We start from the raw sequence: 27,852 nt of genomic DNA, 5'->3' as shown, positions 1-27,852 counted from the left end.
TGTTTCTCTTTCCCCCCATCAACACACATACCACTGAATCATTCCCTATCACATTTCTCTGTTTATATTCTTCATAGCGCTTACCACTAGAGGAAATTAACGTGTTCCACTTATGTTGCTTACTTGTCTCTTTTTCACACTGGGCTATAAACCATATGAGGTCACAGACAGACTTCTGTCTTGCTCTCTGTTGTGTTTCTATCCCTGGGAATAGCGAAGACTTCCAGTTGCCAACAAGCAGATCTCCATTTAACACCTTCTGCGCTTCACTACATTGCCTCTGGCTGACGATGATTTGAACATCGCTCTGTCCTTGGGACTAGAGATAACGCAAACTCATGTAGGAGAGCAGCTAGCCCTCAGCCTGGTGGTGGATAACCGGAGGGTGAGAGCTCAGCTCTGTGCTTGTTCTTCAGAGTCGTGGTTTTGAAAAGTAGAGAAATACCACCTCTCTGAGCATTGTCCAAGGTCAGGGAAGAAAACCTGGGCACAGTGACTGATGCTGAATGTCTTTATGGTGTAAGTTATTACTTGTGGTATAATAAATTATTTCCAAACTCAGTGCAGGGACACTTTTTCAGTTCACTAGAAATTCATCGAGAAATATGGGATAGGGTGACATGAATGAAGAGCAGAAAAAGGACCAGGAATTAACATCCATTTCAAATTACTCTTTGTCAGTGGCTAGGGATATTGGTTAAAGATGAGGCCTCAGTATAGCTGGGGACTCTTATGATCCATAAGTAAAAGAGATCTATGCTCATAGTGATGATGAATGTGGTTGGTGATGGTGGGAACAAAGCATTCCACAAATATTTACTGAGACCTACTGTGAGCCATCATTGACTAATGCCCACAGTGTCAAAATAAGGACAACACAAATCCTGCCCTCAAAGTCCGAATCCCAAAAGGAAGTATGGAGAAAATGACACTATGTTTCCTTCTCATGAGCTCTTAGTCATTTGAGACTTAATCTCTGCCATCAGCTTCAACGAGAGCTTCTCAAAACTTCCCCTTGTCCCAGGTGTTCAGTCTGGTGCCTGTTCAAAAATGGCGTCGGATGGAGAGGGAGTCCTCTGTGTGTGTTGGAGGGTGGTGGATGGAGAGGGAGTCCTCTGCATGTGTTAGAGGTAGGCAGTGACAGAGTTCAGACAGTTTGAAACAGTTCTGATGCTTTAAAGATATCTACAAGTTAGGATTCAGGCTCAGCTAAGCTGGGCCCTCTGGTTCAGGCACTTCCGTGAATGTTTATAAAGATCTGTAGGCCAATTCTGACATCATATCAAAGCTCAGCTGAGGAAGGATCCATTTCCAAGTTCACTTACATGGTGGCTGTCAGGGTTCAGTCCATGGACTGTCAGCTGACGACCTTGGTTTCTCTGGCTCTTGAATAGCAGATACTTTCTATTGGTTAAAATATTAAGGCAACTCCATGTAGTTAAAAGGGAGGTTTATTTTGTGGGGTAACTTACAAGTGAAGGGATAGGTTACAGGGTCTGGGAATGGTGTGTCGCAGTCCGGTGGTGTTCACTGGAGGACTCTGCTCGGTCTACCTCCAGCGTCCAGGATCCAGGAACCAAGAGAGCAGGTCCATCCGGATCTCAGGTCTTCATGGTCTTCTCTCAGCCCTGCTATGAAGCCTCAATGGGGGTTGGAACTTCCAGATCAAAGCTGGAATGGCTACCCACTACAACTTTCTTTTTCTTTTTCTTTCTTTTTTGGGGGGTTGGGGGTGAGGGGTTGGTTTTTCAAGACAAGGTTTCTCCTATATCAGTTCTGGGTATCCTGGAATTGCTTTGTAGACCAGGCTGGCTTCTAACTCACAGAGATCTGCCTGCCTCTACCTCCCGAGCGCTGGGATTAAAGGTGTGTGTATGCCACCACCAGACGACTTACTTTCTGTATCTTATCATGAGGCTCCTCAGTGGCTCACAAGAGACAGAGAGTAAGTGCAACTATAGGGAATGTCTTTGTATGCCGATCTCTGAAGTAATACTCCATCTCTGTTTACATATAGTAAAAGCCAGTCACCAGGCCCATCCACACACAAGGCCATGAATCTTAGGAGGTGGGGATCAATGGGGACATCTAGACATTCTCTGCCCCAAGTTAGTTTGAACTTTGAACTGACTCTTGACATAAAATACAGTGCAACAGACAAATAACTATGTAAGGATTCCACATGGCACCTGGGAATTTAATTAAAATCTGCACTGTGTTGCAAGACTCCAGGTTCCCAGTAACTCCTTGTAGAATCTCACTTCTATAGCTCACCAACTGCACGAGCTTTGATTGGTTTCTTCAAGCCAAAATTTGAAAATAAAGGCTACTACCTAAGAAATAGTGAGAGTTAAAAAAAAAAAAATCAAGTCAGTTACCATGGTTTAAATCTGTCACCCTAACATTTGAAAGCTGAGGCAGGAAGATAAAGAGTTTGCAGAAGGCCTAGCTTACAATAGTGGGTTCAAGGTCAGTCTGAGCTACAATAGAAACCCTTTCATTAAAAAAAAAAAAAATCATTTTAGTGACACTTGTCCAAATATATGTTCCTAGGTTGCTCTCCAAGAAATTCTTTTTCAGTAGATTTGGAAGTAGACTCTACGAATTTTTTCTTCCTCACTTCCTCCCTCTCTCCTTCCTGTCTTTCTTTCTCCATCCCTCCCTTCCCTCTCCACTTCCTCCCTTACTTCCCCCCTCCCCCCGTTGTTCTTCCTGACACTATTGTTCTATGTAGCCCTGGATGGGGATGGTCGGATGGTCTGGTCGGATGGTCGTGAACTCATAGTTCAGCCTCCTGCTTCCCAGGTGCTGGGATCACAAAAGTGTGCCGCCATGCCCAGTGAGAATTCATTTGTTTTTCTTTAATTTTTTTTTTAGATCCGTTTATTTCATGTATACCAGTGTTGTGCTGCACGTATATATGTGTGTATTTCAGGTGCACGCGTGGTATCTGTGGAGATCAGAGGAAGGTATTGAATCCCTTGGAACTGGAGTTATGGATGGTTATAAGCCATCATATGGGTGCAGGGAACTGAGCCCGGGTCCTCTGCAGGAACAAAAGTACTCTAAATCTCTCTCTGATCCTTTTCTCCAGCTCCAAGAGTTTCTATGTTTTTATTTCTTAAACTATTCTTTCTCCCTTCCCTCTGTGTGCATGTGTGATGTTTGGGTACATATGTGAACAGTACATGCATGCAGGTCAGAGGACACCTTTACATGGATTCCAGGGGTTGAACTCACGTTGTCAGGCTTATGCAGTAAACACTTTACCTCCTAGGCCATCTTGCTGGTGCCAAGAATTCCTATTTTTAAATGAGTATTCTAAGTACCTATGAAGAGGGTGTCTGGTCCTATATGGAATAGATGTTAATAATTTGCATATTAATAGAAATTCTGCAATTATTATGCATTTGAAGACAGTCAATGAGGATATTGCAAAATTTTGAAAACAAATTATAGGGAAGATTAGAATACGGATGAATTATGTATAATACTCATTTGCTGTGTGATCTAGCCCTCTGAGCTCTCCAGTTCCTGTAAAACCTCCTCTGTCTTTGGCACACTCTGTCTAGGCAAATAAGAAATAACAGCCAGCCTGGAGGCCCTTGGAGCTTCCCTGTTCAGAGAATTAAGCACAGCAGCCTCTCAAATGAGTCATTTTGGATCTCTGGGGGTCCTAATATTTCTTCCTAGACTATTCCATGGACCTCTCATTCCTTCACTCTTCTTGAAATTCATATGACCCCAGCATCTTTGTGTGCATTGAAATATATCTGAAAACAACCTCATTTAAAAGAATAAATCCATTAAGGAGCTGAGAACTTTCTGGCGTGAAATGAAAAATATTGATTGCTTCCTACCTATTAGCAATGAAATCCCATCCAGTTAATTAACCTGCTCAGCGATAAAGTTTATTTTTGCCCTTCACCTTCGGTTCCAAATCTTTAAAGCCATTAAAACAAGTACCTGGTCAATGAATAAATCTCCTCACAGTGAGGCATTTAGAACCTTTTGGAATCTGGCGCCATTCACCTTTCTGCCTTTACGTTTAGCTGCTTGCCTCCAAGTACCTTCCAGCTCAGCCGAATGGAAGGGCTGACGTAGTGTGTTCCTGTTGCCAAGAATTGCTTTCTTCTTCTGAATTCCACATCTTTTAACTCAGTTTGGATGTCATTTCTTGAAAAAGGCTTTCCCAGAACTCTGGCACCCATCCCCACCTCCCCCAACCTCTTCCCACCTCTTCTAATCGCTGATAAACTGTAGGTATTACCTCCCTATCCTGAACACTCCTGAAACTTTTTATATTTGGGTAGCACTTATTGTGTGCCTTACATTATGATTATGGGTGTGTTTCTAGTATGAGACTCCCGGGGATGCCGCTCTAACCAATTCATTTTTGTGTTCTTGTGTCTTCCAACACCATTCCTTACCTGTGATTGGTGTTCAGTAAATGTTTTCTGAATGTTTAGATGGAGACCCATTGATTTAACATTTTCTTTATGGTTGTTTTTCCTCTCGAGGCTCGTGATGCAGCAGTAACATAGAGGGAGTCTAATTCAGTGAGATGTTTTTCCAGGATTTGTATTACATTCTAAACAGAACTCACAAGGATCTGTCTTTCTATAGACAATCCAATTGTGTCCCCGCCCCCATCATTAGCAGCTTTCTATTTACAGATATCTTTCACGTGCAATGGCAGGGTGGTGCAAAACAGTCTGAACACAGAAGCTCCAAATCTCTCTGAGGTACGGCTTTTCCACCTCCTGCTGCATTTTACTACACAACACAATTGGAATGAGCATTTCATGGTGATAAAACCTTAAAACTCAATTTTAGATGCGGCAGGTACTCAGTCGTGTTCACACTGATGGGGAGAAACACATAACTTCATTGAAAAAGGCCATTGATCTGTTCAGTCCTCTCCCTGGTCACCAGCTGGACTTCAGGAGCTGCTAATGAAAATACAAATACTGGTCCATTCAAGGAGCTCTAAGTCAGATGACGGGAGGCCAACACGTGATGAGGCCGGTTTTATAGAGAGTGACCTCCACAGTGCCAGAGGCAGATCCAGGATGGTGTAGAGTACAGATGCTTTTAAATAGTTCACTTTGCATCAGTGTTCATACAAGTATCAATAATCTAAGCATTATTTTATAGTTATTAAAACAGTGGCATTCTTTTTTTTTTTTTTTTTTTTTTTTTTGAGGGGGGGAGCTGAGGATCGAACCCAGAGCCTTGCGCTTGCTAGGCAAGCGCTATACCACTGAGCTAAATCCCCAAACCTAACAGTGGCATTCTTTTTATTACATTTATTTGTTTAGTGTGTGTGTGTGTGTGTGTGTGTGTGTGTGTGTGTGTGTGTAACATGGGTGTGCCACGGAGGTCAAAGAAAAACTGGCAGGAGCTACATCTCTCCTTTCATTAGGGATCCCTGGGATCAAACTCAGGTAAGTCAGGCTTGGTGGCGGGAGTCAGTTTTCTCCTTCCACCAGGGATCCCAGGAATCAAACTCCGGTAGGTCAGGCTTGGTGGTGAACACTTTTACCTGCTGAGCCATCTTGCTGGCCTGGCATCAATTTCAAATACTGACTTTGAGCAGGATCTCGGCAATCATGTCAGCTGCTGGGACATGATTTAGCCAAGCAGCCACGCTTGGTTGACCAAGACCTAGATATAGGCCTTTGCTCCCCAGGGATCAAGGGAATGAATCATTCATGGAGACACCAACAAAAGGGGCAGTTTTCTTATGATTCATTGAGCTGAACTTCATGCCAATGATATTCTGGTGTGGTGATTTTACATTCTACTCTGTCTATAGCTTCAGAATTTCTAAATGCACTAGCATAATTAGCTCAGCTGTGTTGATGACTCACTGGAGTGTGTTCTCTTAAGTCTGCGACCCTATAGGAGTGGTGGGGGTGGGGTGGGGAGCAAGGAGAAATTATAAATGTCCAAAGTCTGCAGATGTAAACACTGAGTATTTCTGCAGCCTTTTAAAAATCATTATTTCCTTCTCTTTTGGGTGCTTTGCATTTAGAGATACTCTTCTGCTCACTAGAAATTCCTCCAGAAGGATGGGTAAGGTAATACAAGTCAGAAGAGGAAATTCAGATCAATTTCAAAGTTCTCCTTGCTGGTGGCTCCTTGGAAAACTTGGATATAGGTTAGCATGAGGCTATATCATTGCCCTGGATTCTTATGACCCACAGCTAAAAGAACATGGTGGCTTGGAGTGAAGTCAATTGTGATAGTGGTGGCTATAAGCCATTAACAAAAATGTACCTCACCTCAAGCCATCGGCTTAGGCATATGAGATCAAAATGAACCCAAAACACAACACAGAGAGGAGAAGGAGGGGAGAGAGGGAAGAAGGGGAGGGAGAGAGAGAGAGAGAGAGAGAGAGAGAGAGAGAGAGAGAGAGAGAGAATCCTTCCCCATTGCAGTTTAAATTCTAGGAGGTGAAGTTGCTTTAAGGTTTAAATCCCTTTTCTCATGAGGTCTGCGTCATGAGAGATTTAATCTCCAGCAGGTCCCAGCTTCGATATGGAAGTCACAAAACTTTACCTTTTCCAAAGCTTCCAAAGTGGCATCTCCTTTAAGGGCTTGTAATGAAGAGCACCACGGACTCTGTTTAAGAGGCAACTGTACCGGGTGTATATGTGCTGAGGTTAAGTGGTGAGAAGGTACAGTGAGCAGGGAGCCTATGAATAGTACTGTCCACCCGGATCCTTTCCAGCTGGGGGAAGATGTGGGAGTTAGTACACGCATCACTCCGCCATCCAAGTTCCCATTCCGCCTCTTTTACTCTTCACTGCCTCCTCCCTCTTCTCCTAAATCCCTCCTTCTCTCCGTTACCTCCCTTTCCCCTGGTTCCTCCCCCACCCTCTTGCATCAAACAGTTCCCTCTCCTCCTCTGGCTCCGTCTCTCCTCGTCTCTTTCGCTCTCTTCTCCTTTCCCTCCTCCATCCCTCAGCGGCGTCTGCGTCAGGCCCCCACTGGCGTGACGCGCGGGGTCTGGGTGGGAGCTGTCCACTCACCCAGGTGCTGAACGCAGCCGCGGCTTCACCGGGCGCGCGGGTGGAAGTAGCTGGGCGCCTTCTCCGCTCGGAGAAGCTTGTTTCCCGTCCTCGGGCCGTCAGCCTACCGCCCCGGCACCTCCCTTCCCAGCACCACCCCTTTGGGAACTGAGCCAGGGGGGCAGCAGTCGCGGCGGCGGGTGCTGAGCAACGGCGGAAGACAACACCTGGCAGCAGGCTGGAATCTGATTTGCTTCCTTGTCGGCTTTTCTACGAGATATATTTATATACGGGTCCGGGGAGTCTCCAGGACCAAGCTGGAGCCAAGTGTCGTCTGCCTGACCATCTCGGCCACGCCGTCTCTATTCCCTCTCCCCACTTTCCGGCTTACACGGCCAACAAGCCTTACCTCCGTGCATCATCTGCGAGGAGAGGTAGCAACAGCAGCGAGCCCAGCCAGCCAGAGGCAGCCGGAGGAGGGAGGGGCGGCGTGGGGGTGGGAGCAGAGAGCGGGCCGAGGCCGCCCTAGGTGGAGGAGCGGGGGCAGAGCTGCCGACAGGACCTGGCAGTCGCCCTCCTCCGCCCCCACCCGCCAGAAGCACTCTTTCCTGATCATCTGAGAACTGAATTGTTCCATTATTATTATTATTATTATTATTTTTTTTGATTCTCCCCATCACTTCCCCACCGCCCCTACCCCCACGCGCCTGCCTTGTCTCTGGTTGCATGGCAGCACTGGCCGGGAGCGGGGGCCCAGGGCCAGCCCCCCGGGAAGGAAGAGGAGGAGGATCATGAAGCCTGGAGTCGCGACCACGCTGGACCGCGGGCAGCAGCAGCCAGAGGACCAGCCGGAGCAGCCCCCGCCGGGGAGACACCAGGACGCCGATCAGCAGTCGCTTCTGCCGCCACAGCAGCAGCGCCGGTCGCGTGCAGACCCACAGCAGGAGGAGGAGGACGACGACGACAGCGACCCCGAAGAAGACGAGGAGGAGAAAGCGAGGCCACTTTCCAGCCCGGACCTGTCTGTCTTCCAGCTCTCGAACCTCGCCCGAAAGGACCTTTGATGGAACCAAGGGGAGGGGCCTCCGGTTTACAGACTGCAGCTGGGGTGGGCTGGGGGCTGAGATCATGTGACTATTCCTTTCTCCTGTCCCCTCCCCACGCCCCTGTTCTCCACCTCCTTTCTCTCTGCTCCGTGATCACCTTCCCTCTCCCAAATACACCCTTCCTCTATTCAGGACCTTAGGCTCTGGAAGGAAGCAGCCCTTCGAGGGTTAAGGATCTTTTTGTTTCCTGCATCCTTTTCTGGTCCACCGCCCTATACCCCACCTCTTCTGTGTAGCCTTTTGGCTGCATAGGCCAAGCACAAGCTCTTTGCCCAATTTCACCTGCAATCAGTCTCCCAATCCCTTTCTTAAAAGCAACTCTGGTGCTCCTGGGGGTTAATTGCCCCAGTTTTCTGCCCAAGAGACTCAGAACTTCTCCTAACCTTCTCTGCCCCCCTCCCTCATCTTGCCTTCCCCCAACCACTTCTTACTACCTGAGGAAGCCTATCTCTTCTCTTTCACGTGCAATCTTCACTGAGCTGGTTTCCGGATCTAGCTGCTCCAAATTTGAGTTATAATCTTCTCCACCCTTTTATATAAAGGAGATTTACCACAGCCTAGAGATTTGAGAAGAATCTCGCAGTCTTTTCCTTGGGAACTTTTAACAATTAGACATTGGTCATACATCCCAGCCTTGACGCTTCTTCTACTGCCCTGGTCCTAGTAGTACTCTGGGGTCAAAGACAGAAAGGAGACAACAGCCAGAATTAAGTCTGAGGTTGAGGTGGGGCTGCCAGGGCAAGAAAAACTTTTTTTTTTTTTTTTTAACTTTGCATTTTCTTAGGAGCGTTCAGAATCATTGACTCACAGTTGTCAGTTGAGGAGGTAATTTATTTGCTGCTTGGAGGGGTTATAAGAAGAGCCAATAAGAAAGGAGGTTCTTCCATAACACAGAAACACTGTGGACCCCAAGCCCCACCCTTTCCACCTCTTCAAAGACTCCAACTGCCTCTCTCCAGTCCTCTGCTTCCCCATCACATGCTCATGCCCCTGGGTGGGCTGCTGTGGTGCTGCTTCTGTGGCTGGTACTGCTGTGGATTGTGCACCCCAGCTCCCCAGATGTTGCGCCACCAGGGTCTCCTCAAGTGCCGCTGCCGAATGCTCTTCAATGACCTGAAGGTTTTCCTGCTGAGGCGCCCCCCTCCAGCGCCCCTGCCCATGCACGGTGACCCCCAGCTCCCTGGTGTGGCGGCCAACAACAACACCCTTCCGGCTCTGGGCGCCGGGGGGTGGGCAGGCTGGAGGGGCCCTCAAGAAGCGGTGGGAAGGGAGACCCCTCCTCTGCCGCCCCCACCACCTTTGCCTCCTTCTGTGGAAGATGACTGGGATGGCCCAGCCACAGGGCCACCTGCCTGCCTGCTCAGCAGTACTTCCTCTGATGAATTCTGTAAGGAAAAAGCTGAGGACTGCTACTCTCTAGGAAGTAGCTTGGACAGTGGTATGAGGACTCCCCTCTGCCGCATCTGTTTCCAGGGACCAGAACAGGTGAGTCCTTTCATTTCCCCTGCTTTGGTGTGTGGTATCTCCTGGCCATGCAGATGGCCTCTTAACTGTTTGCCCCAGGGAACTATTACGCTGTTTCTAGTGTCAGCCACGGTGTTTAGAGTTTCTCAGTGATGTTTCTTGTGGTGAAGCTTGACCAATAGGTGCCTGAGGGAGCTTGTTAGGTGACTAGCTCAGCTGCGCTTTGATTTGGCACCTCCCCCCAATGCAAGTCTCTTTAATTCCGTCCCCAAACTTCCAGAAGCACTCAGAACAGAAGATCCAGAAGCAATGAAATGATTCAGAGGGACCTTCATAGTTGTTGCTAAAAAACACTTTCAGTTGGTGTCTTGCTGATAAAACTATCCCCACCCCAGCCCATATTCAGCTCTACATTCAAATTTCTTCCTTTTCTGAAATTGTGCCAAGATTATGTTCTCCCTTCCTATTCTCATTTAGTGAAGTACAAAAATCTTGTTTGTTTCTTTTTTCTTTTTTCTTCCACCCTCCCCCTTGAGGCTGCCTCAGTTTGCCAAGACACTTCTTGGTGATCCTGCATTTTTCTGTATTGGAAGCAGATACTCTAAGCCAGAGTGAGTTTAAGAGACATTAGGGAAGAATCTTACCAAATCTAGTCCCTTTCCTTCCCTTATACTTTACCCATCTGTGGCATGGGACAGAGTTTTTTTTTTTCCAAGTCAGGCAGGTTCTCCCTCTCTTATCTGTTCAGATTTCCCTCTTATTACTCCACCAATTGTCTTGTGTTCACAACACTGGGTGGATGTGTTAATTCACAATAGCCCTGAATTGAGAAAACCTGTAAGGAGGGTCCCAGTGCTCACCTGGGACTCTCCTCAGTGACGCAGGAGGGGGACCATTTGATAGGGTGTGGGCAGGGTACTGTGTTCACCTCAGTGACCTCTTCAGCAGTCTCTTGAAGCAGAGAGAGAGTCTGGGTGTTCTTAAATAGGTGTCAGGGAAGTAGGATGCCACGTGGGTGCTCCTGACAAGCCCCCCCCTTTTTTGCTTACTCCGTGAGATGCAGGCTTAGCTGACATTCTCATTCATTTGTCTTCTCTTGTCTCTGAATGGGCAAAGCCCTTAGGGACCGGGGATGTCTGGGGCTACAGCCTAGGCATTAGGAAAGGAGGTACTGAGTAAAGATCTCTGAAGACTGAGGGTTGGGCTCCTCCTTCATATGACTATGATTACCTGTAGCAGCAAATGGAATGATGGTGGGCGGGCGGGTCCAGATTGCCCACTCAGTGGCTTTCTTCTAGCATGTTGCTCCATTGCCAATACTGAACTTCTGTAGAAGGTATGTGGGCCTGCGGCTAACACCAAAGATGAGCCTCACTTTAGGTCAGGCTTTGTCTCATTCAGGCACCTCAGCTTTTCCAAAACATAGAGTGATTTTGCTTATTAACTTCCTAAAGTATTTCTTCCTTCTCCCATATGGGCTGGCACATGTGTGCATATCACAGGGGCTGTTGGAAGTGTGCCTTCTGGCAAGAGCTCTCTTGTCTCTAGAAAACAGCGAGTCTTGGAACATGTGCTGAGATAATATTTCACCTGCTGTGAAATATTCTTCAAATAACTTTATGCCTCTAGGACGCTATTCCAATTTCCACGAGATAGCACTTGCTTTCCATATCCTTCCTTTGTAGGAGAGCCCATAAGTGTAAAAATACCTTGTAAGGGATTAACATATTATTAACATGTTTTTCGATCATGGAAAAGTGGCATTTTATTGGAAAAGGAAAAAAGGGGGCGGGGTCATTAGTAATATTCTAAAATGCCCTCTTGTGGCACAAGATCTGATCAAGGGTTGGGAACTTGTGTTGTTGTTCATCATCTTTACTATGTGTTATAAATGGAATGCTGAATAAAAAAGCTAACATCACTAGAGGAATGGGCTCTCTTATTATGTGGGAGGGGCTGTGTCTTCATTGAGATGGGACCAAATCAAACACTTCTTAAAAATGATTATCCTGGGTCAGGCGATGGTGGTGCATGCCTTTAATCCCAGCACTTGCCAGGCAGAAGCAGGCAGATCTCTTGAGTTCAAGGCCAGCCTGGTCTACAGAGCGAGTTCCAGGACAGCCAAGGCTACACAGGGAAACCTTGTCTTGAAGGAAAAAAAAAAATTGATTATTATGATTGGGAGGGTTTACTTGTTGTAGAAGCTAAGAGGTTTTACTAGGATCATGTTATAGTGGTAATAAGAGAAATGTGGGTGTTATGCTAGATGCGGGGAAGATGGTCTCCCACTTTCTTCTCACTCTTTACAGAATTTCAATGAGGAAAGAAGACAACGGAGGGAAGCTGGGGGAACTCTAGAGAAAGAGAAAAGAGGTGGGGAGAGAGAAGGAGAGAGGGAGATGGAGGAGTGGTCAGGTGGAGATTTCTGTATTTCAGTTCTGTTGAGAGAGACAGAGAGACAGACAGAGAGAGCATACTGCCCAGCAGCTGTCTCTCCATGGTCTAGGAGAGCAGAGATCTGAATAGCTGAATAGCTTGGTTTTTTTTTTTCCCTGTCTAAACAAAGGAACCAAAAACTTGCCCTCCCACATACCATGCTTTCATTTGTCAGTCCTCTAGGATCCAAAAGATTAACAAAAATAAAGATTTGGTCTCTACTTGCAAAGTGCTTGGAGTGATGTAGTGAAGGGGTCCGGGGGAATTCAGTTAGGTTCACATTTGCAGGTTTCCACAAAGGGCTTTGCACCCATTCACTCATGCACTCATGTGACAAGTGGCTCAAAGCCACAGGGTGCTGTGGCTCCAGGGCGAAGCATCCTTGAGTAAACAAAAGCAGGGGAGATCTCTGCTGTCTTGAAGCTGGCCTTCCAGTGGGGACACAGAAAAGGGCCAATGAACTAGTAGATGAGCAAGGCGGTTCCAGATGGAGGACCATGGTGAAGACGAGTCAGACAAGGCCCTACACAAAAAACGAAAATGAGTTAACCTTGAATGAGATGGTAGAGATGAGACAGGGACACCCACATCTGATAGGGCAAACGGGAAGAGCCTTCCTAAGAACGCTCCAGCCAAGCTGGCACCTAAGCAACGAGGATGGGGGACAGATCTGGGGAAAGCAGTCTAGCTGCATGAAGCAACTAAGTCAATAATGCAAGTGTGAGCAGACTTAGAATGTTTGAGAAACAGAGGAGGGGTTCTGGGAGGAGAAGGAAGGGTGAGGTGTGAACAAATGCTTTGAGAACCTGTTGGCTCCATGCTAGAAAGTCCCTGAGTAGCCATTCTCCTCTTCTCAGCCATTCCTTCATGTAAGACCGTGTTCAAAGACCCCTGAGAGGGTATGGCGGGGACCTTTGCAAATCCCCCTCACTCTCCTTGCGGCTAATGCTGTCTAACCCTCCTAGAAGGACAGTGCACCGTGGTTGGTAAGCTGAGGCTGCCTGAAGCCAGATGGTCCTAATTGGAGTGATGAACTAGTTACATGGCCTAACGGTGCCTCAGATTCCTCATTTGTAAAATAATGGCAGCCCCTGCTTCGTAGGATGACTCTGAACACCAAGTCGGTCAATACTACACGAGAGCGGCTGTGACAGTGTTCTGTTATTGTTATTATCGCGCTCACTTGCTTTTGTTAAAGCGTGCTCCAGCTCACAGGCTAGCAGGAGGGCTGGTACAGTCGTGGATGGCTTCTCTTGCACACATAATGCTCTAGGCACAGAGTGCTGTTCCTCTGTTTCCAACACCAAGGTCTTTTATTAAGGGCCAACTAGGCCTGCTGCTTTGCTGAGCAGGGGCTAGAGACACACGTTAGATGTGGCCCTGTCTTCTGGGATGTCACAATCTAACCCAGACATCACAGGACCTGACAGAGATCAAGAACACACAGCAGATGAACCTGAGTGAATTTCGTTATTATCTGAACAAGAAAGAGGCAGGTTTAAAAACAGCCAGTGGGTTGGACACCTATTCAGAAAGACAGGTATGGAGGATGGTGTGTGTGGGGGTGTGTGATTTGCTGCTTTCCCCCCAATTAGTTAGGAAGGCTTCTCTGTTGCTGCTGAAGACCAAGTGAGAGGAAACAGATTCAGGCTGAAAGGTGGAGGCTAGATAGAAAGCAGCAGAAGAGATGTGAGGAGTGTACCTTCACAGAGAAGCAACCACCTGCTAGGCTGGGAAGCTGTGGAATGCCTGGGGGCGGGGCTAAGGGCTAAGGATGGAGTCCGGAGCAGGGTAGGGAGGAGGTGCATGTTTTGGATTTAATGAAAAGCAGGAAACGGGTCTAGAGGAATTTAACAGACTTGGGTGCCTTTCTTGTTCTTTTCGGGCTAGCTTCCTGAGACCTTTGTTCACATGGGGCAAGAATAATGAGGAAGGTCTTAGCCAGTGTGGTGGGTTATTGAACCATAGAATAAAGGGTTTTACAAGGTTCTGGGGAAACTGCAAGGTACGCTGAGAACTCTGGGAAATGGAGATCCAGAAGAGCAGGTTAGGCCCAGAGGATGAATTATATTAGGAAGTGCAATTCGGTTTTATGTTTCTTTGTGTACTTGCTTCATTAATACCTCTGTGCACAGTGAACAAACCCACACCTATAACTTACGGATCTTAGGCAAAGACGGTAATAGAAGCTCACATACTGTAGGCTAGGATATTGACAAGTCATAAAGCCAGCTGGCAAACTGTTAAACATAGCTCTACCCTCTCGGCCTGACTACTACTGTGCCTTCCAAGCAAGTGGGAAAAAGAGTTTGCAACTGTAACTTTTAGACTTGTCTGAATCCTGCATTAGCCGATGGAGATGTCCACAGACCACACTGACTCTCTTGTCCAAATTCTGTCCATACTGTTCCCGGAACAGTGGCTTCTCGCCCTAGTTCTCTAGCCTGGGATTGAAGTTTATAGACCTGAAGAAAGTCTTCCAGGTCCTAGGACCAGGTAAGAACTCCAGGGTCCCAGGAGCACATTCCAGAAGAGGGACATGGTTCCTCGACTTTGCAGACTCCTTCTCCGTGGACAGGTGTTATTGAAGAGGGAATAGCTCTTCTAAACCTTCTAAAGCCAGAGACAACTTGCCTGGGTCCAAGGGAGGCTTTATGAAAGGACTATAAAATCCCAGGAGGAAGCAACTGGTGTGTGCTTTTTTCCTCGCCAGGTCATTAGATCTCAGCTCAGTACATGGTACTCGCTTCATGCTCAAAATTAAGTGATGAAAATATTTGCTTAAGTGGACACATCCATAGTCAAAATCATTGAAAAAAAAAAAAAGAGAGAATGTTTAGGACGGAAAAAAACAACAACAGCAACAACACTACCACCCAATGTTGAAAGCATGTGGTACGAAAGAAGGGCCATAAAGGGTAGTGCCTTGGCCAGTGAGGGATCTCCAGGGAAGTCAGTTTGAGTTTTGACCCCTATCAAGTACATTCTGTCAAAGCTAGGCTGCTTTAGAGAGAAAATTCATAGATGGTTGGGGCTAGAGGATTCATGATCCCTTCTCGGGTTGAGAGTTTCAGTTCACAAATGACATTGTTTAGGAGGGTCCAGAGGGATTTCTTAAATCCAAGCAGAAACAAATGATACCACATCCTTCTGCAAGGCTTGTCTAATGTTGGAACATCTTGTTTCAGTAAACGGTATAAGGAGTATTCAAACATATCCTTGAGAAGTGAAAGGACTTTGTCATGTGTTTCTAGGAACCCCAAGATGTTGGCAGTTGTATGATTGGTGCAATTGTGAATTTTCACCATGCACATACCAGGATAAGGGAGCAAACCCTTCATAGCCAATAGGCAAGGCACCACTGTGGACTGGAGACTACAGATTCTCACCAGAAAAGGTGGCCACTACCCTCAGCGTTTCCATTGCTGCCTTTTTATTTCTACTTCCGTTTGAAGTTCCTACTTAAACTGGAAGCTCCAAGGACCCTTTCTTCATCCTAATGTTCTTCTAACTCTTCATTACTAATGCTCTTGTGATCTGTTGGGCATAAAGATGTTCAAACCTTACAGCTAGGTCCCTGGATATTTTGCCAATTTGTGCATCATTGACATGTACACACTATGCTTACGAAAATATTAGAATATGTCTCTGTCTCTTTCTCTCTATCTCTGTCACACACACACACACACACACACGCACAACACACACACACACACACACACACACACACACACACACACACACACGGCGGGACAGGGGGGTGGGTTGGGGGAAGACACTTGGTATCCTGACAGCCAACTGTGTAGTACAATTCTCAAATCAAATATCTGTTGATCCTCCACATCAGTGGTTCTCAACATTTCTAATGCTGTGACTCTTTAATACAGGTCCTCATGTTGTGGTGACCCCCAACCATAAAATTATCTTCGTTGCCACTTCAATTACACTTAGCTGTAATTCTGCTAAGGTTATGAAACATAATGTAAATATGCAGGCTATCTGATATGCAACCACTGGGAAAGGATCATTTGACCCCCAGAGGGATTATGCCCCAGTGGTTGAGAACCGCTGCTCTGCATGATGCCCACTAGAGCAATCTTGTACTTGCCAGTCAGCATCAGTTTGGGAAGGATTGACTCATTTATTGGGCGTGGCTTCAAGCCCAGCCATTCACACCGAGAGTTACTTAATACAGTGGGGAGGGCAGGAAGTTGTGGAATATGGATTCCAAGGGAGCCTGAGAGAAGATGCACATGGGGGAACGGCTGAGAACATGGTATGTTGGAGAAGCCCAGCTGTGTCCCATGAGTGTGGGGGAGGGAAGGAGGCCGAAGGAAGGGGACATTTTAGAAGGAGTGTGGAAATGAGGGAGCACTTCTGGTTTGATGGGAAGAAAGCCAAGTTGGAGGGGAGTCTGGATGTGAAGGAGCTGGCCAGTGAATATTGTGTGGCCCAAGCTGCACAGCACTCTCCCCACACCCTAAGGTGAATTGTATGCAAGGCAGGCTTTGCATGTGTGTATTACATACAGTGCACATTTGATACCTCGTTTGGATGTGCAAAGCAAAAGTGGGTGTATACAGAGGAGTTAATCTTGTGACAACATGGAATAAATTACATTTTCCAGAATATCTTTTATTTGTTCTTTGACAATTTCATATAGACAGAGTATATATTGATGTCATCTACCCCCATACCTCTTCCCACTCCTCCTGACTGTCCCCCAGAATACCCCTTTCCACTTCATATCTTCTTCTTTATTTTTCTTTTTTCTTTCTTTCTTTTTTTTTTTTTTTTTTTTTTTTTTTTTTTTTTTTTTTTTGAGACAGGGTTTCTCTGTGTAGCTTTGTGCCTTTCCTGGAACTCACTTGGTAGCCCAGGCTGTCCTCGAACTCACAGAGATCCGCCTGCCTCTGCCTCCCAAGTGCTGGGATTAAAGGTGTGTGCAGCCGCCGCCGCCGCCGCCACCGCCACCACCACCACCACCACCACCACCACCACCACCACCACCACCCGGCTTATTTTTCTTTTATAACCCACCGAGTCCAATTTGTGTTGCCTGTTAGAATTCTGACTGATCCTGTTGGCTTGATCTTGAGTGGGCAACCACAGCAGCAGTGGAGTTCCTGAAGGCAATGACCGCATCATGTCCAGAAGGCGGCGTCTCAGAGCACTCCTTCCATCATCCGGTTCTTACATCCTTTCCATCTCCTTTTCTGCAGGGTTCCCTGGGTCTTGAGTTGGATGGGGTGATACAGGTGTCCCAGTGGGGACAGGCACTCAACAGTCACTTGTCAAGTGTTAAGAGTCCCTGCATTAACTGCTGCCCATTGCAGAGAGTAGCCTCTTTGGCCAAGGTTGAGAACAACACTAGCCTACGTTATAAACAGAAACATTTAGAAAGCAATTGAACAACATGTCCATGTAGTGAAACGCCGGTAGAGGGTTCCCACTAGAACCCTGGGGCTCCCAGGCTGTGGGTTTTTGACCAGGGTTATAGTGCCAGCTATGACTTTCCTCATGAGGAAAGTGGTTGGTTATCCCTATAACTTGCACATCACTGTTGTACTAGTGGGCACATCTTGCGCTGCAGGTCGGTATTGTAGCATTCAGGTTCAGCACTGGGTCATAACATTAATGACTTGTCTCTCCCCACGGCCTTCTTCTGGCTCCACCAAAGCTAGCTAGCCAGAAGGGAGGAAGTTTTCTGGTCAGTTCCAGCTTGGTTTTTCTGTCCTATAACCCACGTATGTTATATCTTCAGCAAAAGGTCTTCCTATCAGTGATGGTAAGAGCATTATCAATGACTTGTGTTGTTTGGGGAAATCCCTGGAGTCTCCCTGACCCATAACTTGTAGAGAGATATCCCAGTCGCGGCACTGGGCATTTTTGGTTGATAGCCCGTCTTCTGGGGAAAACATTGCCAACCCCTGCAGGGTACCTGTGTTCAAACTTTCTTAATACTTTATTTATTTAGAGACAGGATCTCACTATGTAGCTTTGGCTGTCCTGGAACTCACTGTGTAGACCAGGCTGGCCTCGATCTCACAGAGATTCACCTGTCTCTGCCTCCCAAGTGCTGGGATTAAAGGCATGTTCCACTACACCTGGCTTTAATAAAAATTTTAAAGATTCATTTTTTTTTTAAACACATGTATGGGGTTGGAGATTTAGCTTAGTGGTAGAGTGCTTGCTAGCAAGTGCAAGACCCTGGGTTCGATCCTCAGCTACCCCCACAAAAAAAAGTCTCACGTATGTGCATGTTTGTGTGTGGGTATGTGAACGTGAGTGCGGGTACCTGAGGAGCCCAGAGGCATTGGAACACCCTGGAGCTGGAGTTATAGATGGTTACGATCCACCTGGCACAGATCTGCATCTTCTGTGAGAACAATACATGATCTTAACTACAGATCCATCTCTCTGGCAATTCCCCAATTACATTTTTATAATCAGCTTAACAAACTCGTGGGTTTCCAAAAATGCTTTTCTACATTCTTAGAATCGGTCAACCCACTCTCCACCATCTCCTCTCCCCTGCCCCACTGCCCCAGTTCCCACTTAAACCTTGAATCCCCAGGATCTCTTCTCTAGTTTACATCACGTGTGTACTATTAGACCCTCACACCTGAAAGCTGGCTTACACAATGGGCCAAATACTCAACACTAATCTATGAAATTTCAAGTTGTCTACCAAATTACTGTGGAAGACAGACCAAATTACTTTCCTCATTTATAGAGAGGTTAATTTGAATGTAATGGAAGAGAATCAACATCTACAGAACCCTCTTGTAGCTGCCACCATGGCTAAGACATGACTCTGCACATAGTAGGAACTGAGTAGTTGTTGATTGTTTCCCCTTTTTCTGGAGCACATTCATTCCATGTTGATAACGCTATCTGTGGTACCTAGTACATGCCTGGTAGAAAATACATTTGTGAGTGTCTGTGTATCTGTTCACTCACGTGTGTAAATTAAAATTCCAAACATGGGGCTTATAAATAATATCTTCAGAGGCTCAACCATTTTAATTTTCTGATATTATAAGGACAAGTACTGGGGTTGGGGATTTAGCTCAGTGGTAGAGTGCTTGCTTAGCAAGCACAAGGCCCTGGGTTCAGTCCTCAGCTCTGGGGAAAAAAAAAGGATAAATACTGATGATTATTGTCTTAGCAATCGTAGTAATCATTATCCTGGCTGGAGGCCACATGACCAAAAACACATTTTCCTCATTCTTTTTTTTTTTTTAACCACCCCCCTAAACAGGATAGACCTTGTGTCAACCCCCACCCATGCCTCAGGGGACATTGTGACCTAGGCTGTGACATCGGAAGGACCTGAATTCATTCCCTTCAGGGCCCTCCAAGGTTGGCTATTTATTCCCCTGCACTTGGGTGTCACTGTTTATAAGACAAAGGTACAACGCTAAATTTGAACACTTGTAAGAAGTTGACCCTACACACTAAAGATATAAGCACATGACAGCCTCTCAGGAGTTAGGGTATAGTTCCCTTTCCATCAGTGAGACTCAGATATTTAAGGCCACGTGTGGACCACAGCGAACCCCAGTGTGGACATGTGTAGATGGGGAGCCTGTGCTCAGCAGCTCCCACTGCTGTGTTATCTGACTCAGCTGAACTCTCTCCTCTCCCCGGGGTCAGAAATGCTCTACGTCAGTCATCCTTCTCCTTTTCCACCATCATCATGGTGTTAGTTGATTTTTATCAAGCACTGCTCTATGCTTGGCAGCAACTGTTTAAAATAAAAAAAAAAAAAAATAAATAAATAAAATAGACCCTTTAGCTGGCCTCTGAGTCCCCAGAAGCTGGGAGCAGACTAAGTCTGCAGAGAAGCAAGCAGAGAAAGGCAGAGGAAATCCTTACCCAGCGCACATCAGCAGAGTGCTCGAATTCCAACCATCCCTGGACTAGTGTTCTGGACTATCTGGCATAGGACAGATATGTTTCTAGATAATGTTGACTCACACATGAGAATACTATTCCTGTCCAGTTTGATCTCAGGCCTTAGGTTTGTGTCCAGGACAGAAATCTCATTGTAGTAACAGTCCATCTTTAATACTTCTCGAACGTTGTTAATTCCCCCTTGTAAACAAAAAGAGAAGGCATTAGACTTTGGATTCACTCCAATGTCTAAATAGAACTTTTGATTATTTTCTCCCTATTTGTGTCTATTATTCTTAATAGTCTTTTCATTAGCATGATGTTAAGAGTAAAATAGAGCAGGAAGTTCAGAGAGCTCCCACGCCTTCCCAGGCTTCCCACCGTCACGTCTCCCACACAAGAGGTATGTTTGTTACAATTGATTAACCAGTACTAACCTTGTGATTACCCAGAATCCATTAGGGTTTGCGGTCAGCTCCCCACCACCCCGCCCGTGTTCATACCCACCATTACAGTGTCACATAGGATGGTTTCATTGCCCTAAAACTCTCTGTTCGACCTCTCAGTCATTCGCCACATTCACCCATATAGTTTGACCTTTTCTAGAATGTCAGAGAGGTAGGGTTATAGAGCATATAGGCCTTTTAGTTTAGCTTTTCCACTTAGTAATATGCATCCCCATTTCCTCCATGTCCTTTTAGGGGTGTGTGTGTGTGTGTGTGTGTGTGTGTGTGTGTGTGTGTGTGTAAACAGTGTTTTTTTCAGTGCTCGGTAATATTTCTTTGAATGGAAGTACCAGTTTGTCTACTTTTGTGTGTGTGTGTGTGTGTGGCAAATGACACTAATTTTCATTTATGGTAGCAGCAAAAAGCCCCCTTTAGAGTCTGAAGAATCCGATGCCCTCTTCTGGCCTCCATGTGCACTGCATGCCTGTGCTGCGTTGACACACGTGCTGGTGACTCACCAATATGCATTAAAAATACAAATAAATACATCTTTTAAAAAAAGAGAGAGGGAGAAGGGTTTATCTTGGCTCACAATTTGAGGTTGCAACCCATCCCAAAGGGGAAGGCGTGGTGGCTGAGCTTGCTCACCTCTGTGTCAATCAGGAAGCAGGCTCTGTTGCTCTGGGGGCTTTCTCTTCCCCCTTTCTTCCATTGCTCAGGAAATGGTGATACCCACAGTTAGAGTGGTTCTTTCCTCCCCCGTTCAACCTCTCTGGACACAGCTTCACAGGTACACCCCAAGGGGTGGCTCCTGGGGTCCTAAATCCAGTCAAGTTGACAATGACCATCAACCACCATACACTTTAAGAATGGTTCACAAGCCTTCATGGGCATCAAAATGACCCCAGGAAGGGGATGAAATGCAGAGCTGGAGGCCATGATCTGCGTATGGTGCCATAGATTCTATTTTAAACCCTAAGGTTTTTGCTTTTGATGCTTCTTTTTCTTTTTCTTTCTCTTCCTTCCCTCCTTCCTGTCTGTCTTTCTTCCTATTCAATTCCAAGGTGGCTGGCTGATTGTGCTAAGAATACTGTATATTAGGAGACAGCTATATGGAGAAAAGAAACGTAGCCACAGACTCAAAATTCTAGGACAGATAAGGACTAGATCATTGGGCACTATATAAGGAGGATGGGAACTCTTTGGGAAGACACAGGACCATGTGTCCCAGAAGGAAGTGACATGTCACCCAGGACAGAGGCAGGAAGACATGCCTCGTGCATTTCTCTCTTCCCTGCTTCAGGAACCCGGAAGCTTCCTGTTCCAGACAGGGAGGCTGCTAGATGGAAAAGTTTATCCATGTGGGATACTGACATAAGAGGGCGCTACTTTTTATATGTTGCATTAAGATTTGTGGGGGTTGTTTTGTTTTTCCTGTTACTCAGGTAATGTAAGTTTCCTGAATACAAGCATTGGTTCCACTCCTGGGTTGGTACTGCATAGTTTTATGTCAATTAGACACAGGCTGGAGTCATCTGAGAGGAGGGAAACTCAGTTAAGAAAACTCCTCCATCAGATCAGGCTGTAGACAAGCCTGTAGGGCATTTCCTTAATTAGTGATTAATGGGGGAGGGCCCAGCCCATTGCAGGTGGTGCCATCCCTGGGCTGGTAGTGCTGGGTTCCAAAAGAAAGCAGGCTGAGCAAGCCATGGGGAACAAGCCAGTAAGCAGCACCTTTCCATGGCCTCTGCACCAGTTCCTGCCTCCAGGTTCCTGTCCTGTTTAAGTTCCTGTCCTGATAACCTTTGATGATGAGCAGTGCTGTGGAAATGTAAGCTGAATAAACCCTTTCCTCCCCAAGTTGCTTTGGTCCTGGTTTTTCGTTACAGCAAATAGACACCCTGACTAAGACAGCTGTGTTCAGAGAGTATTTGAATGCAGTCAAATCAGGAGCTTCCCTGGGAAAGCACCAGAATCCCAGAACAGGGCAACAGACTCTGAACAGACCCATGCCTCACAATTCATTAAGTGCTTCAGCTCGGAGTGACACATTGATTTCTTCCACAACTCACTGGCTACATCTTGAAACATGGTTCTGTCTAACAGCAATTCCCCAGATGCCTAAGGGAGAAGATGCTCAGAGATGAGTGAGTTTCTAGAAGCCTCTCCTGCAATAGTGGTTGTCTTGGTAGTTGTGAGTGTTGACTGATACACCCTGTGGCAAACACTGAGAACACAGCCCACCCCTCTCTCCACACTCCGTAAATACTAGTAGTTAGTGTCATCATTTCCTCCTTTATAAAAGGAGGCAGAACTTGAGAATACTCAGACGGGTTAGAGCAGTGGTTCTCAACCTTCCTAATGCTGAGACCCTTTAATACAGTTCCTCACATTGTGGTGACCCCCAATCCTAAAATTATTTCATTGCTACTTCGTAGCTGTAATTTTGTTACTGTTATGAATCATGATGTAAATATCTAATATGCAGGATATCTGGTATTCAACACACCTGTTGAGAACTGCATTAGAGGGAAGAAGAGTGGTACCCAGGGCTGGTAGAAACCCAGTTTCTCCTTCCGCCAGAGGAAGGAATGGCTTTATGAAAGGGGGATGAACAGTACTTGCTTAGCATGTGCAGTGCCTGGGGTTTGATTCCCAACATGAGGAGGGGCGGGGGAGGGGAAGGGAGGATGGAAGGAGAAAGGGAAAACGGCTTCAGAACTGAGCATTTAAGATTAAGTTGGGGGTCGGGCGGTAGTGGCGCACGGCTTTAATCCCAGTACTCCGGAGGCAGAGCCAGGCGGATCTCTGTGAGTTCGAGGCCAGCCTAGTCTACCAAGTGAGTCCCAGGACAGGCTCCAATGCTACACAGAGAAACCCTGTCTCAAAAAACAAAAGCAAACAAACAAACAAAAGATCAAGTTGGGGAAAGAATTTTGAACACAAACAGTGAAAACTGTCTCACAAATGAGTTCAATGGGAATGCAGAGTCAAATGATGTGCTTTTGACGAAATTAGCATGGTGCGTGAGACCATAGGATTAAGAACTTGACCTTAGATGAAGGGCTGAAAAGCTAGACCAAGAAGCTTTCAGAATTGGGATCATAAATCCCAATGCTACTGTGCAAAAGTGTGACATCGGCTGAGTCACACTCCGAATCTTAATTTCCTCCACCATAGAATAAGAAAGATAATAACAGGGCATTGTGTGCAAAAGCTCTCAGCAGAGTGCGTCATGCCAGAATACAATAAAGTTACAGGCACACAATAAACATCCTCTGGATGTTGTTATCCGATCTTGTCAGTCTCCATAGTTTGCTGCAAGATTTCCTGGAGAATTTCTGCCTTGGACTGTGTGTGACCGTGGGCTGATGACTTCAGGAAGAGGTGCATATGTATGTATGGGTGTGTGAAACCAAATTTACCCCACCTGTCAACTCTAAATAAAAATTGCCTTAGATATATAAAACATTTTTCAAATGTATAGGGAAGCCATCACGGTGAGCAAAATCAAAACCGTCCTTCAATGAAGAATAACCTCTTGTCAATAACTATGCCAATAAATATTTTCAAAGTATGGCTATGATCGTTTGAGGGCGCATGAAACTTTTTTTCTCAGCGTAACACTAGTTCATTACTTTGAAAAAGCTTATTATCGGCGACTGGAGAGATGGTTCCTGGTTAAGAGCACCTGCTGCTGCTCTAATTTTAGAGGACCTGGGTTTGATTCCCAGCACCCACATGATAACTCACCCTGTCTGTAACTGCAGATCCAGGGGACTTGATCCCTTCCTCTGGCTGTCTTAGACAACCAGGCGAGCATGTGGTGCACATCCATGCAGGCAAGACAACCATACATGTAAGTTGAAAAATAAACTATTTTTTTAAATTTATTTTAAATTTTTAAAATTATTTTAAATTATTTATTTACAATTTATTATAAAGGATACTAAAGAAAAGGCCAACCAAGAAGCTCATAGGGTGATTTGTGAAACTTTATGAGTATGTTATTTTTTATTTATTACTTGAAAATTTCACACATGTATGTGGTGTAGTTTGGTTGTATCTACCCTGTTCCAACTTCTCCAACTGCCCCCCATGTTCCACCACATCTCACTCCCAAAGTCATGTCATCTTTCATTGTTTTAAATAAGTCACTAAAGTCCGATTGGTGTTGCCCACATATGTAGGGTATGGGGTCATCCATTGGAAGATGGGCAATCTACCAGTGACCTTACCTCAAAGAAAAATGATACCACCCACCCACCCCCATTAGCCATCAGCTACCAAAAGCTCCTCAGCGAGGGGTGAAAACCTGGTGAGCTCCTCTCCCATCCCTGCTAGAAATTTGACTGGCTTGGTTTGTTCAAGTCTTGTCCAGGTAACGATGGTTACTAGGAGTTCATGAGCGTAGCCGCTGCACCATGTCCAGCAGACAGGCTCTCACAGCACTCCTCATCTTCTGGGTCTCACATTCTTTCTGTCCTTACTGTCAGTGGTCCCTGAGATGTGGGAGGTGGTTGACAGAGCTATCCCACTCAGGGGCTTCCTAAAACTTTTCAGATACTTTAAAAGGTCTAAATTAAAGATATTCTAAAAAAAAAAAAAAAATAGCTGGCTTGTACTTTCCCAAAGTGTCAAGGTCATTAAAGATGAAGAAGGACAGGGGAATTGTCCAAGACTAACAGAATCTATGTAGACCGGTCTGGCTTCGAACTCACAGAGATCCACCTGCCTCTGCCTCCTGAGTAATGGCTAGCACAATCTAAAGAAATATGAAAATGAAACACATTTTGCTTTCTGGTTTGGACTCTGGACAGTAGAGGTGGCTGGTAAAATTAGGATAAAGCACACAGGTTCAACAATAGCCTTATATCAAGGCTAAATTCTTGATTTTGATTATTGTAATATGTTCATTGGAGACACCAACTTTGGAGAAGTGAATGGTGCATGGAAACACTTCATTCTGCTATTGTGTTTTTATGATAATATTGATTTTTTTTTTTTTTTTAGACAGAGTTTCTCTGTGTAACAGCCCTAGCTGTCCTGGATCTAGCTCTGTAGACCAGGCTGGATTCAAACTCACAGAGATCTGCCTACCTCTGCCTCCAGAGTGCTGGGATTAAAGGTGTGTGCCACCACTGCCCAACTTACAATGAGATTATTTAAAAATTAAAGGTTAAAAATTAAAAATTATTTTAAAAAGGGAAATTTGTCCCACATAAAAATCATGGGGATTTTCGGTGTAGCGGGATGGATTGGGATAGCTGTGACATTGACTAGCTTTGTAGCTTTTTGGGGAAAAAAAAATCAATGAATTCCTCCAAATCCCAGTGTCCTGTGTCTGCAACATGGAGCTAATATAAATAAATAATAGACTTTTGTCAAGTTAAGTAAGGGGACTGGAGGGATGGCTCAGCAGTGAGAGACACTTTCCTGCTCCTCCTGAGGACCCAAATTTGGCCTCCAGCACCCATGTCTGGTGTTCACAAATGCCTGTAACTCCAGCTCCTGGGGAATTACACACGCTCTTCCGGTCTTCATAGGTACTACCCCCCACCCCCATGCATGGTGGACACTCACACAGACCCCTACACATACATGTACATTGAAATGAATCATCAAAAGAAGTGAAGTATCAGGACCCGAGACAGTGAGAGAAGAAGGCTCACGAAAGCTGTTAGGTTTCTGTCTGGTCTGTCCTTCAGGATGATGATGTATTTCACTCACTCCTTAGGTGTAAGTACCATGTGTTAAGTGCTTTGAGATTGACAGGATGGCATCAGAGCAAGACAAAGTGTTGTGTGGGCAGGAGTTTCCCCACTGTGGGATCTTAAGTACATAAACAGAGCTAATAACTCCCCGAGTAAACAACACTGGCTGTTATGTGGTGTTCGTCACCAGTTTTTAGCCTGGTACCCCAAAAGGAGCACTTGGGTACACAGAGTGAACGTGGGTTGTATGTTTTGATCCATCCCGTGGTGATCCCTCCAGGAGCCACAGATCTGAGCCTCTGTGGAACAATGTTCTGCTGAGAAAGAAAAGCGTTCCAGGCCGTAGGCTCTCGGTTCTCTCCAAAGTGTTTGGAAAACAGCTGATGGGAGCAGAGTACGTGGGTGGTATAGAGGTGTCTCTCCCGTTATGTGCCTGTTTGTGGGAGTGGGTACGTGTATGCATCTGGGTGTGGGGTACAGTATCTGATGCAGAAGGAAAAGGCCCTGGAGTGGGTTTGTCCATTTGGCTGCTCCTGACTCGGTGCATCTTTGTTCTAAAGAGAGCCCAGAGGCTCTGGTCTTTGCAAGGTCAGTGTCGGCTTTGTACACAGTGCCCTGGTTCTTGCTCTGGAGGAATATATATCTTGATTTCAAAGGATTTTCATACTTCCCCAATTCCATTTATTGGGAAGTAACTCTACAAAGGGCTTCCTCAAGATTTAACATTTTTAGACTTTGTATGAATCAAAAAGCATTTGTTCATCACGATGCCTGGAATTTGCTTCAAAATGGTCTAGTAAGTGCAGATGAAGCAAGACTGGACATAGGCTGGGGCTTGATGATGGGTATTTGAGTTTTGTTACATTCTTCCTACTTTTACGTGTGTTTCACTTTTTATAATAAAAGTCTATCCTATTGTTTGGTTAATAAAATGTTATAAAAAGATACGCATGAAAAATTTTCTTTTATAAAAATTCAGGCTGAGGTAGCAAAGGGTACATAGGCTGCCTTTAGGCACAATAACCTTGAGGACCAGATCAAAAACAGACAAGACCCAAGCAAGTCCCACTGGTGTTTCGTCGGTTTTGTTTCACGAGTGGACTAAAATTGATGTCTTCTTAAGGGCTTTTGACCCTTAGGGTCATGATTCAATCTGAAAATATCTTGCCACTCATTTCCTTTCTGACCACTGGGTCTGCTCATGAAGGGCAAGCATCGATTCTGAAGACACAGAGTGAACACACCCTGGGTGCCAGACCCTAGGCATGCTGATGTGAGATGCAGGTTGAGAGTCTAGGACAAAAGGCTAGTATCCTAAGATACAGTCACCGGACAATACAATGAGTGCCTCAGGCCAGGGTTCTATGCATTGTGATCTGCACTAATACTGCCTACAGAGCTGGCAAGGATCCCAGAGCAGCTAACTGTTGAGCAGGAGAGCAAGCTAAGAGGTAGAAAGGCTACAAAGGACAGTGGATGTGTGTTCCAAAGTACAGGCATGAGCGAGTGAGCCTGCCAACCATCACCAGAAACGTATTCTCTCCCAGTTGGTCAATCCTGTATCTTTCTCATTGCTTTCCCATCCCTCTGTTAGACTTTAGGACCCAATGTAGTTTCCTCCAGAGCTAGGTGATTGACTCAGCAAGATGCAGATAAGAAAAGGTGCTAAGTCCTTGTTAGTACTAACTAGTTAATACTAACTAGTCTTCTTAATGCCTGTTTTTGTAGGCTTGGTCCTAGTAGCCTTATATTAGGAATGAGTGGTTTGGCG

At 45.8% G+C, this 27,852-nt stretch overlaps 1 protein-coding gene and 1 long non-coding RNA gene across 3 annotated transcripts in view; one reads left to right on the top strand and one right to left on the bottom strand.

Moving 5' to 3' along the window:
• Nucleotides 1-3,892: 3,892 nt before the first annotated feature.
• LOC118573161 lies at nucleotides 3,893-6,861 on the bottom strand. 2 transcript variants are annotated; one of them, XR_004943592.1, is made up of 2 exons: nucleotides 6,565-6,861; nucleotides 3,893-4,952 (listed from the first exon to the last, which is right to left on the bottom strand). It is a non-coding gene; the product is annotated as an uncharacterized LOC118573161 (long non-coding RNA). The 2 variants fall into 2 exon arrangements; XR_004943591.1 differs by having other exon boundaries at nucleotides 3,893-4,949.
• Nucleotides 6,862-9,086: 2,225 nt separating this feature from the next.
• Marchf4 (membrane associated ring-CH-type finger 4) overlaps nucleotides 9,087-27,852 on the top strand; it is a 117,817-nt gene continuing 99,051 nt past the window's right edge. Inside the window, exon 1 of the mRNA XM_036173319.1 lies at nucleotides 9,087-9,607. Coding sequence (XP_036029212.1) covers nucleotides 9,101-9,607 — 507 coding nt within the window. The 5' untranslated portion in view covers nucleotides 9,087-9,100. The remainder of the gene's footprint in view (nucleotides 9,608-27,852) is intronic.

Source organism: Onychomys torridus, chromosome 23 (assembly GCF_903995425.1).
Source record: "Onychomys torridus chromosome 23, mOncTor1.1, whole genome shotgun sequence".
NCBI classification, from domain to species: domain Eukaryota; kingdom Metazoa; phylum Chordata; class Mammalia; order Rodentia; family Cricetidae; genus Onychomys; species Onychomys torridus.
The sequence above is the reverse complement of the archived record's forward strand: the minus strand, read 5'-3'. Positions and strand labels throughout refer to the sequence as shown.